This window comes from Austrofundulus limnaeus, unplaced genomic scaffold, assembly GCF_001266775.1.
Source record: "Austrofundulus limnaeus strain Quisiro unplaced genomic scaffold, Austrofundulus_limnaeus-1.0 Scaffold4, whole genome shotgun sequence".
NCBI lineage: Eukaryota > Metazoa > Chordata > Actinopteri > Cyprinodontiformes > Rivulidae > Austrofundulus > Austrofundulus limnaeus.
The window spans coordinates 1,938,479-1,953,835 of record NW_013952406.1 but is presented as its reverse complement, the minus strand read 5'-3'; the positions used below and the strand labels follow the sequence as shown (position 1 = coordinate 1,953,835).

Genomic DNA, 15,357 nt, shown 5'->3' with positions numbered 1-15,357 from the left:
CACACACACACACACACACACACACACACACACACACACACACACGATTACACTGACTTTTATTTTGACACAGCAGGTAAGTCTTGTGGTTTTCCAAGGTTGAGCTTAGGTGTAACAGCTCCCTCTTTGGACAGCAAAAAGAAGCTGCATTTCAAAATAAAAGCCTGTTCTTAAATTAAGTCTCACATCTTTRCCTACTGTTTTAGGTTTTTGTGTTGATATATCTGCTGCATGACTGAAAAAGGCTTGTTTGATCATTCAAATTCTATCAATCATCCAGCCAGTCTCGTGAGACATTTCTGGGTCTAAATGTTTGGTTTTCTCACACCAGCGAAGGCAACGACCCTCTTCACCAAACACACGAAGGCCTTAGTGTGGGGGATGCAGACCCGGGCCGTTCAGGGGATGCTGGACTTCGATTATGTCTGTTCCAGAGACGAGCCGTCTGTTTCAGCGATGATCTACCCGTTTACGTAGGTTCCTTTTTTTATAGATTTATTCTTGAATTTGCTCTGTTGACGGTGTAGTTTCATGGAGTTTCTTCYGCTCGACTCTGTCTGCAGTGGAGACCACAAACAGAAATTCTACTGGGGACACAAAGAGATCCTCATCCCTGTGTATAAAAACATGAGTGACGCCATGAAGAAGCATCCTGACGTGGACGTGCTCATCAGCTTCGCCTCTTTGCGTTCAGCCTTTGAAAGCACCATGGAGACCATGCAGTACCCTCAGGTAAACCCCTCCTCCTGCATCATTCGAATAAAAGATGGATATCATTCGCTAATTAAAACTGCCTCCAGATTCGGACCATTGCCATCATYGCTGAGGGAATCCCCGAAGCCCACACCAGGAGGATCATTAAAGTTGCAGATGAGAAGGGTGTCACCATCATCGGACCGGCAACTGTAAGTTTGGCTTCCATCCTCATCTCATTATCTGCTGGCTGCTTCTTTCCTGTCGAAGCAAACCCCAGCGGGTGTTTTTGTGAAGGTCGGAGGAATAAAGCCTGGCTGCTTTAAGATCGGCAACACGGGAGGCATGCTGGATAACATCCTGGCCTCCAAGCTTTACCGTCCAGGCAGCGTGGCCTACGTGTCCCGCTCAGGCGGCATGTCCAACGAGCTCAACAACATCATCTCCCGCACTACGGATGGTGTTTTTGAAGGCGTGGCAATCGGCGGAGACAGGTGTGTGATCATACGTGGGCTCTTTAAGCCTGTTGAGCTGCCGTGTAATGCTGAACTCCACTGCAGGTACCCGGGCTCGGTGTTCACTGACCACGTGCTGCGATACCAAGACACGCCAGCRGTGAARATGATCGTTGTGCTCGGAGAGGTGGGRCGACTCTTTTAAGCTGTGCAGTCTGAATCTTTTATTGGTTACAATAAATATGTCTTACAAAATGTCTTATAGATTGGCGGCACAGAGGAATACAAGATCTGCCAGGCTATTAAACAGGGCAGAATCACAAAGCCAGTAGTGTGCTGGTGTATTGGCACCTGTGCCACCATGTTTTCCTCAGAGGTAAGACTAGACCTCTAATGAGACACTAAAGAAAGCAGCTACATTTTTTTTTGTACTTGTTTTTCCTCTTCAGGTGCAATTYGGCCACGCAGGAGCTTGTGCCAACCAGGCTTCAGAGACGGCAGTAGCCAAGAACAAAGCTCTAAAGGAAGCTGGAGCGTTTGTYCCTAAGAGCTTTGATGAGCTGGGAGAGATCATCAAGTCAGTGCCCGGTCGCAACCATTCCAGTAGTTTATCATCCAAGTAGAATAATCTGCAGGACATGTTGGTAAACTTACTGTTTGGTTTTAGTTTAAAAAGCTGATTGTGTGATTTTCTTTTTTCTCTCTCTCTGCAGATCTGTGTTTGACGATCTTGTTGCCAAAGGAGTCATTCAGCCAGCTGAAGAGGTGCCGCCTCCCACTGTACCAATGGATTACTCCTGGGCACGAGTGAGTCCATCACATGATAAATATTAAAAAAAACTTTGTTTATGGTCAGGGTCGCATAAGGAATGTAATCAAAATTGTGCCAAAACAAACACGTTTGTACAGCTGTCCYACCTGACCTATGACTGCTTTACTAAACTGTGCAGATATTTGTTTAGTCCCATGTTCTATAAAATATAACTAATTCATCTGGTTAATATGTCACTTTAATATGTTAAGAACTCAGCAGTTTTACTGGAATGTTTATAACCAGTTTCTTGTACTTAGTTCAATAACTTTTATCTGTTTTAGGGAGAAAAAAACAGGATTCATACATTTATTTTATTTAATCAGGACAGTGTCTAATTAAAACTTAAATATAAAAAGATTTGATGCTTTACACCTTAAGTTACATCTTTATACCCTCCAGACTTTGGGACTGCAGGTGAATAATTAGCCTTAGGCTAAATCTGGTGCAATGCATCAAATTATGTTTTARTTGCACACTGTCCTGAACAAATAAAATCATATCAWATCAGACAATAAACAAACATCAACACTAAATAAAACATCCAACACTAATGGAACTAAGAAAAAAACACCCCCACCCTCCAACAAATTATTAAAAGAAAGATATTTTACTGATTACCTAGTAAAATTTTGCTGTGTTGAGTATATTTGAGATAATTCTTTAAATTATTTTAAAACTAATAAAAGTACTTCATATTTTTACATTTTTACTTAAAGTTGACATATCCTGCAAAATTCACTTTTTAGTTGTTAAATACATTTTGTCGTACTTGGAGGCTCTAGGAGGCCGAAAAGTTTAATTTAGTTTCTCCTGGTGCTGCTAAGGTATCTTTATGTTCTGTTTGGGTCAGATTTTTCAGCCCSTTCAGTTTTCTCTATTTTCTATGACGTTTTCTGAACTTTTACAACAAATTATCTGCGACACAATTACCATATAAGGTCTGGACTTACCAACTACAATTTCCTCGTCTTCATTCTCCTCTGGTTCTGGGTCAGAGTCTGGTTCTGGGTCTGAAACTGTCTCAAACTGGAGTGGACCRGTCTGGAAGCCAGAGGGGGGCGGGGCTTGAAGCATCTTAAAGGAACAGTAACACAACCAGCTGCTTAGAGGCACACATCAGGAAAGGGGTGAAAGAGGTGCTGGTAAAGTTAAAATAAGGAAGAATTCAGACCAAAGCGTTGCAGTTCCACTTTATAAAAAGACCCTAAATGAATGATTTAAATGTGAAAAGGAAGGATTTAATAACGGATATGTCTACTTTGAAAAACATTTGACACATTGCACCCAGTTTAGCTTGAGGCTTATTTACATCTGTTCTATTATAGCTATTCTTAATTTCCTCTGCATTAATATTTTGTGTTCAGAGTAAAATAAAACATTATTTCACCAGTCTACACTCACCGGCCACTTTATTAGGTACACCTGTCCAACTGCTCGTTAACACTTAATTTCTAATCAGCCAATCACATGGCGGCAACTCAGTGCATTTAGGCATGTAGACATGGTCAAGACAATCTCCTGCAGTTCAAACCGAGCATCAGTATGGGGAAGAAAGGTGATTTGAGTGCCTTTGAACGTGGCATGGTTGTTGGTACCAGAAGGGCTGGTCTGAGTATTTCAGAAACTGCTGATCTACTGGGATTTTCACGTACAACCATCTCTAGGGTTTACAGAGAATGGTCCAAAAAAGAAAAAACATCCAGTGAGCGGCAGTCCTGTGGGCGGAAATGCCTTGTTGATGCCAGAGGTCAGAGGAGAATGGGCAGACTGGTTCGAGCTGATAGAAAGGCAACAGTGACTCAAATAACCACCCGTTACAACCAAGGTAGGCAGAAGAGCATCTCTGAACGCACAGTAGGTCGAACTTTGAGGCAGATGGGCTTCAGCAGCAGAAGACCACACCGGGTGCCACTCCTTTCAGCTAAGAACAGGAAACTGAGGCTACAATTTGCACAAGCTCATCGAAATTGAACAAGAGAAGATTGGAAAAACGTTGCCTGGTCTGATGAGTCTCGATTTCTGCTGCGACATTCGGATGGTAGGGTCAGAATTTGGCGTCAACAACATGAAAGCATGGATCCATCCTGCCTTGTATCAACGGTTCAGGCTGGTGGTGGTGGTGTCATGGTGTGGGGAATCTTTTCTTGGCACTCTTTGGGCCCCTTGGTACCAATTGAGCATCGTTGCAACGCCACAGCCTACCTGAGTATTGTTGCTGACCATGTCCATCCCTTTATGACCACAATGTACCCAACATCTGATGGCTACTTCCAGCAGGATAATGCGCCATGTCATAAAGCTGGAATCATCTCAGACTGGTTTCTTGAACATGACAATGAGTTCACTGTACTCAAATGGCCTCCACAGTCACCAGATCTCAATCCAGTAGAGCATCTTTGGGATGTGGTGGAACGGGAGATTCGCATCATGGATGTGCAGCCGACAAATCTGCGGCAACTGTGTGATGCCATCATGTCAAAATGGACCAAAATCTCTGAGGAATGCTTCCAGCACCTTGTTGAATCTATGCCACGAAGAATTGAGGCAGTTCTGAAGGCAAAAGGGGGTCCAACCCATTACTAGCATGGTGTACCTAATAAAGTGGCCGGTGAGTGTAGTATTTATTATTATTATTATTTAAAGTAAACTTTTTATTAGGAAAATTCAGAAAGAGGTTGAGCAAAATAACAACAAATTAAGTGTGATTACCTTATTTAGAAGAGGTGAAATTCTAGATCTAGTTTCATTACTTTTAATTTTATTTAAGTTTAATTTTTGACACAACTCCCAACTACAAGCTAACATTTGAGCTGTAAGTAGATTTCTTTATTTTTGCAGTCCTTATAAACATAAACTAAACCACGTCCTGCAGTTCTGAATGAGGGTATGTTTTCTTGGGTCTGCTGTGCAGGAGCTGGGTCTGATCCGTAAACCGGCCTCCTTCATGACCAGCATCTGTGATGAGAGAGGTCAGGAGCTCCTCTATGCCGGGATGCCCATCACTGAGGTCTTCAGGTCTGAAATAGGCCTGGGAGGAACTCTGGGCCTGCTTTGGTTCCAGCGGAGGTTAGACTCCTTTCTGTACCTTTGCTATCAAATGCTACACAGGGATTTGTGACCGTTTTGTTGTGTGCAGGTTGCCCAAGTACGCCTGCCAGTTCATCGAGATGTGCCTGATGGTTACGGCAGATCACGGCCCTGCCGTTTCTGGCGCTCACAACACCATCGTCTGCGCCCGAGCTGGGAAAGACCTGATCTCCAGCCTCACCTCGGGCCTCCTCACCATTGTGAGACACTTTTGATTTGTTCTTTTAAAGTGTTCATGTAGCTGACAGAAGTCCGCCATGAGCCAACGTCTCTTTTGTTTCTTCAGGGTGACCGCTTCGGAGGAGCCCTGGACGCAGCGGCAAAGCAGTTCAGCCATGCGTTTGACAGCGGCATGCTGCCCATGGAGTTTGTCAACAAGATGAAGAAGGACGGCAGGWTGATTATGGGCATAGGACACCGGGTCAAGTCGGTTAGTTTTTGCAACACGTGAGAAACAAGAAATAAGGAAATAAGCACTTTTCTGGAAATGTTGCTGCAGAACAAAACCTGCAGAAATAAAATAGTCGTCTTTTTTTTCTCAGATTAATAATCCTGACATGAGAGTTCAGATCTTGAAGGACTTTGTGAAGCAGAACTTTCCTTCCTCTCAGCTGTTGGACTACGCTTTAGAAGTGGAGAAGATCACCACCTCCAAAGTAAGAATCTGAACCTTTTTCTGCTCCAACACAAGATCTTCACTCGTTTGTTTTGTCACCTGACCTTCTGTTCTCTCCGCCCTGAAAAGAAACCAAACCTGATCTTGAATGTGGATGGCCTCATCGGTGTGGCCTTCGTGGACTTACTCAGGACTTGTGATGGATTCACACGGTCAGAARGGGAGCGCTGATAAGTTCCTGTGCTCAGATTTCAGGTTCCTCACATCCAGGTCGAATATCACTTTGTGTTTTTCTGTCACACAGGGACGAGGCTGACGAGTTTGTAGAAGTCGGTGCCTTGAATGGCATCTTCGTCCTGGGTCGCAGCATGGGGTTCATCGGTGAGTTTTTTCTGTTCGGTTCAGTTTAAACATGGTGCCAGTTCACAGAGAGTCATCTCACTGCACCATACAAAACAAAAATCCAGTTGTGATCCAGTTTGATTTCCAATTACCAGTATATTAAATCTTCACTTTAGTTGGATCGCTGTTTTCAGCATAATTTCTCTTGGTTTGTGAGTCCCCTCCTGTTTCTAGCTCGCTCTTAGATCCATTAATGTTGTCTCCTCAGGACACTACCTGGACCAGAAGAGGCTGAAGCAGGGTCTGTATCGCCACCCCTGGGATGACATCTCCTATGTGCTTCCAGAGCACATGTCTATGTAATAAAAGCTGAGCCATCAGTTCCCAAACCCTCACTGTGATTTGCCACTTAAAAAAATAAATACATATACAACTAGTGACATTATGAAGGGAAGATGTTACAAATATTGTAGCTGCAAATTGTCTWTTTTTCATCCTGAAGGCCAGTCTATGCTGCGGGTAAATAATTGTTGGGAAAATTTAACTGTTGATCATAACTATCTGTCACGATAAAGTGCTGTTATTTATCTCCAAATATAAAATGATATTTGCTGAGTATGTGTGTCTGTGTTTCAGACTGTTGTGTCGATGTTCTGCTCTCATCACTGTGCCGTTTTTTAAAAACAAAATGTGATCTCATAGTGCAATACCAGATSAAACCAGAACGTCCATAGAGCAGAGCTTTTCTCCTGTGTCAGTGCATTAATACAAAAACTAATAATAATTAATAGAGTATTATTGTTTTTATGTGATGCTTTTAATGAGGTGTCAAAACTGAGATGTTGGTGAACATTTTGTGCCAAACTTTCTGCCCACTGTCGTTTGCTGTAATTATGTTTCTTTTGTATAAGTTCATCRTATTCTGAGTTGGATTACAAGTTGAACCACATGCACAGCAGTTTGAATCATTTTAGCATTAATAACAGTGAATCTTTGCATTATGTTTATCTCTGTTATATTTGAGTTTAGAGACTATTTTATTTCATAAAATTAGACTCTTAACAGCAAGGCAGTGTGTGTCTGGTGTCATCTGTGCAGAAAAGTTTTTTTTTATTTGTTGCTTTTGTTTCTAAATAAAATTTTAACTGTTCCCTTATGAACTAAATGTGCTTCTGTGCCAATATGTTGTATGTTTACAACCATAACAGGTAAAATAAATATGATAAATGACTGTGTAATTTCTCTCTCTTTCTGTCACCTGCTGCCTTGTGTGATTTTTAGATTTTAACACGTGACAAATCTATATCTGCTGACTAAATTGCATTATTTGATAATCATACTCATAACTTCATTATGACAAAACAAGTTTATAAAAGTTCTTGAAGCTAAATTTCTTAGATAAAATAATAAAAACAGCATAACCTTGTTTGCTATCTACAGAAGCCTTCTGTAGCTATCCACTCTAGCATTTAGGTGATGTATAAACTTATTCAGTAAAATGTTTTTTAAGCTTTATTAGCAATTGAAATAGAACAAAGAAAACACTCATAATGTAAATGATACATCTGTCTCCACCATTTACAGGAGTTAAAAAATTGAAAAGTAACATTATGAAACTTTAATAAAGTAAAACATAAAATAAAACAACTAAGTAAGCAAAGATCCAGCTGTTTGCATTATGTACATGGTAAAATATGAGTAAGTCCCAAAATGAGAAATTAAATTACTTTTTTTCACATGAAGCAAAGAAGTATGTGTGTGTGTGTGTGATATCTATATATATATATATATATATATATATACACACGCACTCACACAACAGAAAATGAAATGTATGTGAAGGCAAAATCAGACAAAACAAAAACACATTGATCACTACAACTTATGACGTCAACTTGACCCTCACTGCGCATGTCAGAGATCTTGTTTGTGTTGTTTACAAAAATAAAATAAAAAACAAAAATTTGATTACCATGACACTACAAACAATAACATTATTTTAAGTTTAGAGAAGAAAAATAATCGTGTTTTATTTTGTTTTGGTTTGTTTTAATCTTTTTTTTAAATAACGGAAGTGACGCCACAGCTACTCTTCTTCTTCGCTGTCATTTTCCTCCTGGCCTCCATGTATGTGTGGCTGCGTATGTCGCCTCCCTTCCCTCGCTAGTTTGCTTCATCTCCCACCTCCGCTCACCTCCAGTTCGGGTAGCAGAATGGCAGCAGCGGCCCCCAACCCGGAGGACTCCGCCAGGTGCAGCGGCGGCTGCAGCGGAACCAGCACACCCAGCGCGCTGGCCGGGGACGGCGACGCRGAAGAGGCCGAGGACTTCACCTCCTCCTCCCACTGCTCGGAGCTGTCGCGGCGGCAGAACGAGCAGAGGAAGCAGGGTTTGTTCTGCGACGTGACGCTGGCCTTCAGCAGCGGGGCGGCTACCGGAAACGTCCAGAGCTGCGAGTTYTCAGCCCACCGGTCCGTCCTGGCCGCTGCCACCGATTATTTCACCCCGCTGCTGGGAGGACAGTTCTCCGAGTCCCTCTCCGGGCGGGTGGAGATGAAGGAGTGGAGCTCGGAGCTGGGGCCGGACCCGGAGACGGTGGAGGGTGTGATCCAGTACATGTACACGGGGGAAATACGCGTTAGCACCTGTAATGTACACGAAGTACTGGAGCTGGCGGACAGGTATAATCTAATTTTCAAATGTAGAAAACAAAAACTATGCACGACGCCTTATTTTGTACTGTTGCTTTTACAGAAAATGCAGTTTGTACCTGTTTTTTTTAATGAAAGAAAACACATTTGTCACTAAAATAAATTCAAAACAAAAGAACACATTGTTTTGAATTGTGGTTCACCTGTCCACAGGTATTTGGACTCTGCTCAAGCTGTCTCAGGCAGAGGGATGCCTTCTCCAGTCCAGTGTTTTGCTCAGAGACTGTGTTTTAGTTGGTTTTGGGCCATTATCTGGTTGGAGATCTGAGGCCAGATTGTCACTGCAGCACTTTTCTCTCCAGAATGCCTTGATAGTCTTGAGATTTCATACARGTTCAACACTCTGTGTTAGACGCAGCGAAGCAGACCCAAATCATAACCGAGCCTGCTCCGTGTTTCACTGTAGGTTCAGTGTTTTTCTTTCYGTTTATGTTTTATTTTTGTGTCTGTGGATACTGCACTCATTGTTACGCGTGTTGAAAAAATTTTTTTCCCACTTTTTACTTGAAAATCACGAAGCAAAGTCTTGCATTACGTGCGTAACACAATAAAAATGTCTCAATATTTCAAACCAAAGCAGAAAACGAACTAGATCAAACATTTAGATAGATTTCCTACCTAGTAACAAACACTGCCAGGGCAGGACAATGTATTTATCAAAGTGCCGATCATTGTGGCCAAAAGGTTTGTCTTATTTGTCCAAACGACTCTCCCAGAGGCTTTGTGAATTGTCTTTTTTGCATTTTGGTAAATTCCAGYCTCGCTTTGGTATGATCTGGTGTCSTCATCTTCCACTAAGTTAACCTCGACTCAAACAGGAGTTCACGTTTAATCTCTTCAGAAGTCGGTCTGATCCGTCTCTTTAATTTATCTTCAATTTTCCTCTTGTGTCCTCCAGTCTTGTCGACCTTATAATCCAGAATAATCTGCAGCTGTAGTCACAGGAACATCAARCTTGGTGGAGATGGTCTTATAGTCTTTACCTTTAACATGCTTGTGAATATTTATTTCTAATCTTAGCTTTTGGTGGACCATGATACCAACAATGTGACTATTTTGTACTTTTTGTGGTGATTTTTATTGTCCTGTTGACTCACATTTCAAAAGTAATATCTTATTTTCATTGGTTGACCATTAGTAAAACATTTTCTTAATATTTTTTGTCAGTTTCAAGCATATTTAGTTGACATGAATTGCTCATTTTCTTCTATTTATTATATCTTTTTTGTGTACTTTATGTTAGGTTCCTGCTGCTGCAGCTGAAAGATTTCTGTGGCGAGTTCCTCAAGAAGAAGCTGAGCCTGACCAACTGTGTGGCAGTCCACAGTCTGGCTCACATGTACACCCTGGACCAGCTGGCTTTACGAGCTGCAGACATGATTCGGCGCAACTTCCACAAGGTCATCCAGGAYGAGGAGTTCTACACGCTGCCCTTCCACCTGGTCCGTGACTGGCTGTCGGACGCGGAGGTCACGGTGGACTCGGAGGAGGTGCTGTTCGAGGCTGTGGTGAAGTGGGTGCAGAAGAACCTGGAGGAGCGGAGCCGCTACTTCGAGGAGCTGTTCCGTCTCCTCAGGCTGCCCCAGATCAAGCCCACCTACCTGACCAGGGTGGTGAAAAACGAGCGGCTGGTATCGTCCAACGAGGCCTGCCTCCGGCTGGTGTCGGAGGCCGTGGAGGGTCACGCCATCCGCTTTGAGAACCTCAAGTCCGCAGACATGGAGTTCTGGTCGTCGCACATGGCCTCCTTTCAGCCTCGCTTCGGCCAGAATATGGACGTCATCATGGTGGTGGGAGGGGTGTCCGAGGGAGGCGACTACCTGAGCGAGTGTGTCGGCTACTTCGTTTACGAGGATCGGTGGGTCAACCTGCCCCACATCCACAACCACCTGGACGGCCACGCCATCGCCACCACGGAGTCCCACGTCTACGTGGCGGGTTCGATGGAGCCGGGCTTCGCCAAGACGGTGGAACGCTACAACCCCAACCGCAACACCTGGGAGCAGGTCAGCAACCTGACRACGCGCAAGCACTCGTTCGGCCTGACTTGCATCAAGGACATCCTGTACAGCATCGGCGGCCACGGCAACTTCAGCCCGGGCTTCAAAGACGTCAGCGTGTACGAGCCCGAGCAGGACAAGTGGCACAATCTGGAGTCCGCCCCCAAGATCCTGCGCGACGTGAAGGCGGTGAGCGTGGAGGATCGGTACGTGTACGTCACGGCTCGCACGCCCGTGGACACGGACAACGAGGACGGACTGAAGACGGTGACCACCCGCTACGACACGGAGAGCCGCCAGTGGCAGGACGTCGACTCGCTGCCGCTTATTGACAACTACTGCGTCTTCCAGATGGCGGTGGCCTCGACTAACTTCTACCACACGGCTTCCTGCTGCCCCAAGAACTACACGGTGAGGGACGAGGTGGCCAGGCAGAAGATCAGCGCGCGCATCTCCGATGAGATCCTGGAGAGCCTGCCGCCGGAGGTGACCAGCATCGAGGGCGCCGCCGTCTGCCACTTCGACGAGGACGTCTTCGTCATCGGCGGCTGGAAGAACAGCGACGACGTGGACAAGCAGTACCGCAAGGAGGCCTACCGCTACTGCGCCGAGCGGAAGCGCTGGATGCTGCTGCCGCCCATGCCCCAGCCCCGCTGCCGGGCGACGGCCTGCCACGTGCGCGTCCCGTACCGCTTCCTGTACGGCTGCCAGCGCTACCCCATGCCCCAGAACCTGGCCCGCCAGCGAGACCGCATGCAGCAGATGCAGCAGCTCCACCGGCGCACCCTCACCTTGCGCCGGCAGCTCCAGTCGCAGATAGAGTGCTGAGCGGGTCGCCRAGGACGCCGCGCGGCTCCGTCCGGAGATTTACCGCCAACCGCCATCTCCCCTCCCCCTGTCCATACACGAAACGCCGCGGTGGGTCTGGTGTTGCTTCGTGCTAGAGTTTACTCATCTAAACCGTGTGGCAGCAGCTCCCGAGCTGCGTTGTGTTCATCGYTACCGTGTGAAAAGCCATGAAACATCTGGGCAGGTGTGCACTGACCAGGTATTAGTCTGTGAGGATGCGGCATACTTCAAACATGTGAATAAAAGTGTTATACAGCAGCCAAATCTGAAAATACTTTAGTCGTTGATGTAGATTCAGATGCTGGTTATCTATTTGTAMATAAATAGTATAAATCTGTATATGTATACATTTATATTGATATTTTACATTCCGTTGTACGTTAGTTCTGGTAAGGATACGTGATCTCAGTAATTCCTGCATTCCTACATTTTTAACGAAGTCTCATCATTCCATCGTAACACTGTGACAATCCTTTCATGGAAGTGTAACCCTGGTTTAAAAACCATAATTTACTTCACTTAAAACAGTACTATTATAGCCTCCGCTTGTTGCTTTACAGCTTCGACATCTAATGTGAGTTAGGTGTTTAGATTAGTCCAGAAATAACCCGTTTGTACCCTTAACAGCTGTAGTGGGTTTTGTTTTTGGTCCTTTTTGTTCTTTGTTACTCTAGATTTCTGAAGACGTGGCCAGATTTAATGAAACGATTTCTCCCTTTGTTGCGTTTAAAGATGATATTCTGCATTAAGAACCAAATCAATGGCAATGGCTCAATCATTCCTCTCTTTTGCACTTTTGAAGACTGTCGATGCATTCCTGCTCATTTGAGGAGAAATAAATGTGTGATTGTTTGGGGGGGGGGGGTATGAGTTGTGTTTGCACAGGTTTTAGGTATTGCTCTGTAAAGAATAGCAAAGGTTTCATTGGAACGGCACTTTTTACCATCTTTAAATGTTTATAAAGTCTTAAAGAGGCATTATTTTGCCACTGCACCTTGATTTTGCTTCATATCAGACAAAGTGATTGTATTCAGGAAATGTTTTTCTTGTCTTTTTTTTTAATCAACTTCCAGCTGTTTCGAACTTTGAACAAGCGCGGTGTTATCAGTATGGGCCAAATCGCTTCAAGCATAAATGTCTCGTAAAAACCCTGTTTTATTGTGCTTCACTTCCAGTCGAGTGATCTGTTCTCCACCAAAGAGACTCAAGAGACGAAATGAAAAAATAAATAAATAAAGGAATAATTTGAGCAAATCAAACAGGGGTTGTTATGAATGTGTTGTGACTGACATTCAGAAATTCCAGCGGTCTTKGCAGAGCTTCTTAAAGTTACAGAAATGATATTCATTTCCACTTTATGACCAACATAAACAGCACTGCAAGCATTAACTGACATAAGCTATGTATTTGCTTTGCATGTGATAGTCTGACATTGTGTCCTTAATAATGGATGTAAGAAATAAAAAAGTCAGCACTTGCAATTAAAGATGTTTTGTAAGAGAGAAGCACGTGTGTGTGTGTGTTATTGCTTAATGAACTGCACATTGCTGAGGTTTATTGGACCTGTGTGAAAACATGTTACAACACACGCCTCCCCTCGGAATTCCTCAAAGCGATGCAGGAAAAATGTATTACAGCATGACAATCATGGGAGAATTATGTGATTACATAACATTAGGTGTTGTACAGGTCATATTTTACCTCAGTTTACCGCATTTTGAAATAATAGCTGCAACATTAGCACTGTTATAAAGTGCTGTGCTTATGTTAAGTCATGTTTTTCTTTTTGTTTGTGCTATAAAAACGAAACCAAACTGGGCTTACAAGCCTCCAAAATGATAAATGAAAAGAAAACACTTTATACATAGGCTTACATATTTATACAACTCACAATGCAATGACTCATACACAGGGGCATTGGCCCCCTGAAGTGCCCCTGTCCTGTCACTCACCTGTCCTTTGCACGAGTGATGGTGCTGGKTGCAGTTCCACGTTCAAACACTAGAGGCGCTAATGAGTCAAATAGAGAAGTCCAGCATGAATTAAACTGTCTGAGTTTTCTCTCCTAGCCCCAACTATGAGTAAAAGCTAATGATTAATATGAGCTAKTTAAACTCATTCTGAGGTATTAGGTATCTGTGATTGAATGCAGGAGGCCAGCTGAAGAGAGATTTGTCTGCCTGCTGATGASAGTATTGCATAAAAGATGAGCGTAGCCATTCACAATTTCACAAGTAAATTTACAAATTTAAGTTTTACATGTATTTTTACTGTACATAAATCAAATACTCTCAGACACACAGCATGTAAGAAAATCCAGCCATTGTTTGTTAGTGGAAAGACTTTTCCTGCAGGATTGTGTTCAAATCTCAAGAAGAGAAATTTTGTGTACCTTTTTAAAGGAAACATCTCTTATTTTGTTATTTATCGAAAGTGTATTCATCTATGAATAAACTGTAATGAATTTTCCACAGTGAATGCCAAATAAAACACAATTTAGAAACTACACCATTATTAACCACACCAACCAGTAGGGGGCAGTGATGCGCGCAGATTTTTTGCCAACCGCCATTAAACTCAAGAAGAAGAARAAGAACCGGTGCAGCAKCAAGGCATCACTGCTTTTTTGTTAGAAAAATGGTAACAGTCATCACTGCTTTCTTTAGAAAAATGGTAACATCCTCCTGTTWTCTTTTAGAAGACTTTCAAACACGTTATCTTTACAGGAATAATGTAATTTATGTGTCGCACGCGAAAATGTTTTAAGCTAACGCTAACTCACAACCAACTTACTGAGAATTCCGGAAGTTGTACGAAGGGAAGAAATATGCRTATTTAAAATGTTTTAGCTTAATAGGGGTATGTTGTAAAGAAGTAGATAGATTGTTTAAGTGTCGGACTAGTTTGTTCCTGTTTTATTTTTGTCTTTTTTTTATTTTGCACAGATTCCAGAGCTGTCCAACCCCTCAGTGTGTATGAAGGATCCTCAGAGGGTCCAAAAGGTCCTGCAGTCCATCGCAGAGGCTGGCGCCAACAAACTGCAGGTATCTTCCCTGACACGCCAATAAACACAAAACCCCTCACACAACATGATCTAATTTAATCATCTTGTTTTGTTTTTGTTTTGTTTTGTTTTTGTTTTGTTTTTTTCAGGTGATCTCAGATTTTGACATGACCCTAACCAGGTTTTCTTACAATGGAAAACGATGTCCCACCTGCCACAGTAAGGAAACCGGTCCGGCACAGATCCAGTTGTTCACCGAAATATTTAGCTTGTTTAGATTTAACCTTTTGAAACGTCGACTCTGTTTTGCAGATATTCTTGACAACAGCAGGGCCATCTCCAGTGAATGCAAACAAAAGGTAGGCAAGACTTTTAAGCAGAGGCAATTTTTTTTTTACTATTTGCGATCTGCGCTTGGGGTCCCTCTCTGGGTCTTTGGCACTGGTCTCCCTTATGTCTGCTTCGGGTCTTGGGGGTCAGGTCTTTAAGTCTCCACAGTCACTATTAAATATAATATGCCATTGGAAAAAATCTTGTGTATACATGCGCGTTCACAACCACACACATACTTGTGCTCAGATCCTGGGGTTTCTGATGATCATTGAAGGCATGTGTGGGGCGTGTGCGTGTGTGCGTGTGTGTGTGTGTACACACACACACATGCGCGCACACCACACATGCCTTCAATACTGTACATATGTGTGTTTGTGTACTAGGGCTGCCACGATTAATCGACGACTAATCCAWTATTAAAATAATCGATGACTAATTTAATAATCGATTAATC

The 15,357-nt window shown here is 43.3% G+C and overlaps 3 protein-coding genes across 5 annotated transcripts in view; all 3 read left to right on the top strand.

Annotated features, from left to right (window-relative positions):
• aclya (ATP citrate lyase a) overlaps positions 1 to 7,245 on the top strand; it is a 22,677-nt gene extending 15,432 nt beyond the window's left edge. The window contains exons 14-28 of one of the 2 annotated variants that reach the window (XM_014022965.1): positions 332 to 473; positions 564 to 732; positions 801 to 905; positions 991 to 1,187; positions 1,254 to 1,335; positions 1,414 to 1,524; positions 1,598 to 1,725; positions 1,862 to 1,955; positions 4,874 to 5,028; positions 5,099 to 5,249; positions 5,336 to 5,479; positions 5,592 to 5,705; positions 5,795 to 5,877; positions 5,970 to 6,046; positions 6,276 to 7,245. In XM_014022965.1, coding sequence (XP_013878419.1) covers positions 332 to 473; positions 564 to 732; positions 801 to 905; positions 991 to 1,187; positions 1,254 to 1,335; positions 1,414 to 1,524; positions 1,598 to 1,725; positions 1,862 to 1,955; positions 4,874 to 5,028; positions 5,099 to 5,249; positions 5,336 to 5,479; positions 5,592 to 5,705; positions 5,795 to 5,877; positions 5,970 to 6,046; positions 6,276 to 6,370 — 1,847 coding nt within the window. In that variant the 3' untranslated portion in view covers positions 6,371 to 7,245. Of the gene's footprint in view, positions 1 to 331; positions 474 to 563; positions 733 to 800; positions 906 to 990; positions 1,188 to 1,253; positions 1,336 to 1,413; positions 1,525 to 1,597; positions 1,726 to 1,861; positions 1,956 to 4,873; positions 5,029 to 5,098; positions 5,250 to 5,335; positions 5,497 to 5,591; positions 5,706 to 5,794; positions 5,878 to 5,969; positions 6,047 to 6,275 lie in introns of those variants that run through there. The other variant, XM_014022969.1, reaches the window with a different exon arrangement.
• Positions 7,246 to 8,097: 852 nt separating this feature from the next.
• klhl11 (kelch-like family member 11) lies at positions 8,098 to 13,071 on the top strand. The gene is made up of 2 exons (XM_014022954.1): positions 8,098 to 8,687; positions 9,961 to 13,071. The coding sequence occupies exons 1-2, from the start codon at positions 8,137 to 8,139 to the stop codon at positions 11,543 to 11,545; spliced, it is 2,136 nt and encodes a 711-aa protein (XP_013878408.1). The 5' UTR covers positions 8,098 to 8,136; the 3' UTR covers positions 11,546 to 13,071.
• Positions 13,072 to 14,127: 1,056 nt separating this feature from the next.
• LOC106527914 (cytosolic 5'-nucleotidase 3) overlaps positions 14,128 to 15,357 on the top strand; it is a 4,419-nt gene continuing 3,189 nt past the window's right edge. The window contains exons 1-4 of one of the 2 annotated variants that reach the window (XM_014022942.1): positions 14,128 to 14,206; positions 14,512 to 14,610; positions 14,720 to 14,789; positions 14,883 to 14,929. In XM_014022942.1, coding sequence (XP_013878396.1) covers positions 14,204 to 14,206; positions 14,512 to 14,610; positions 14,720 to 14,789; positions 14,883 to 14,929 — 219 coding nt within the window. In that variant the 5' untranslated portion in view covers positions 14,128 to 14,203. Of the gene's footprint in view, positions 14,240 to 14,511; positions 14,611 to 14,719; positions 14,790 to 14,882; positions 14,930 to 15,357 lie in introns of both variants that reach the window. The other variant, XM_014022934.1, reaches the window with a different exon arrangement.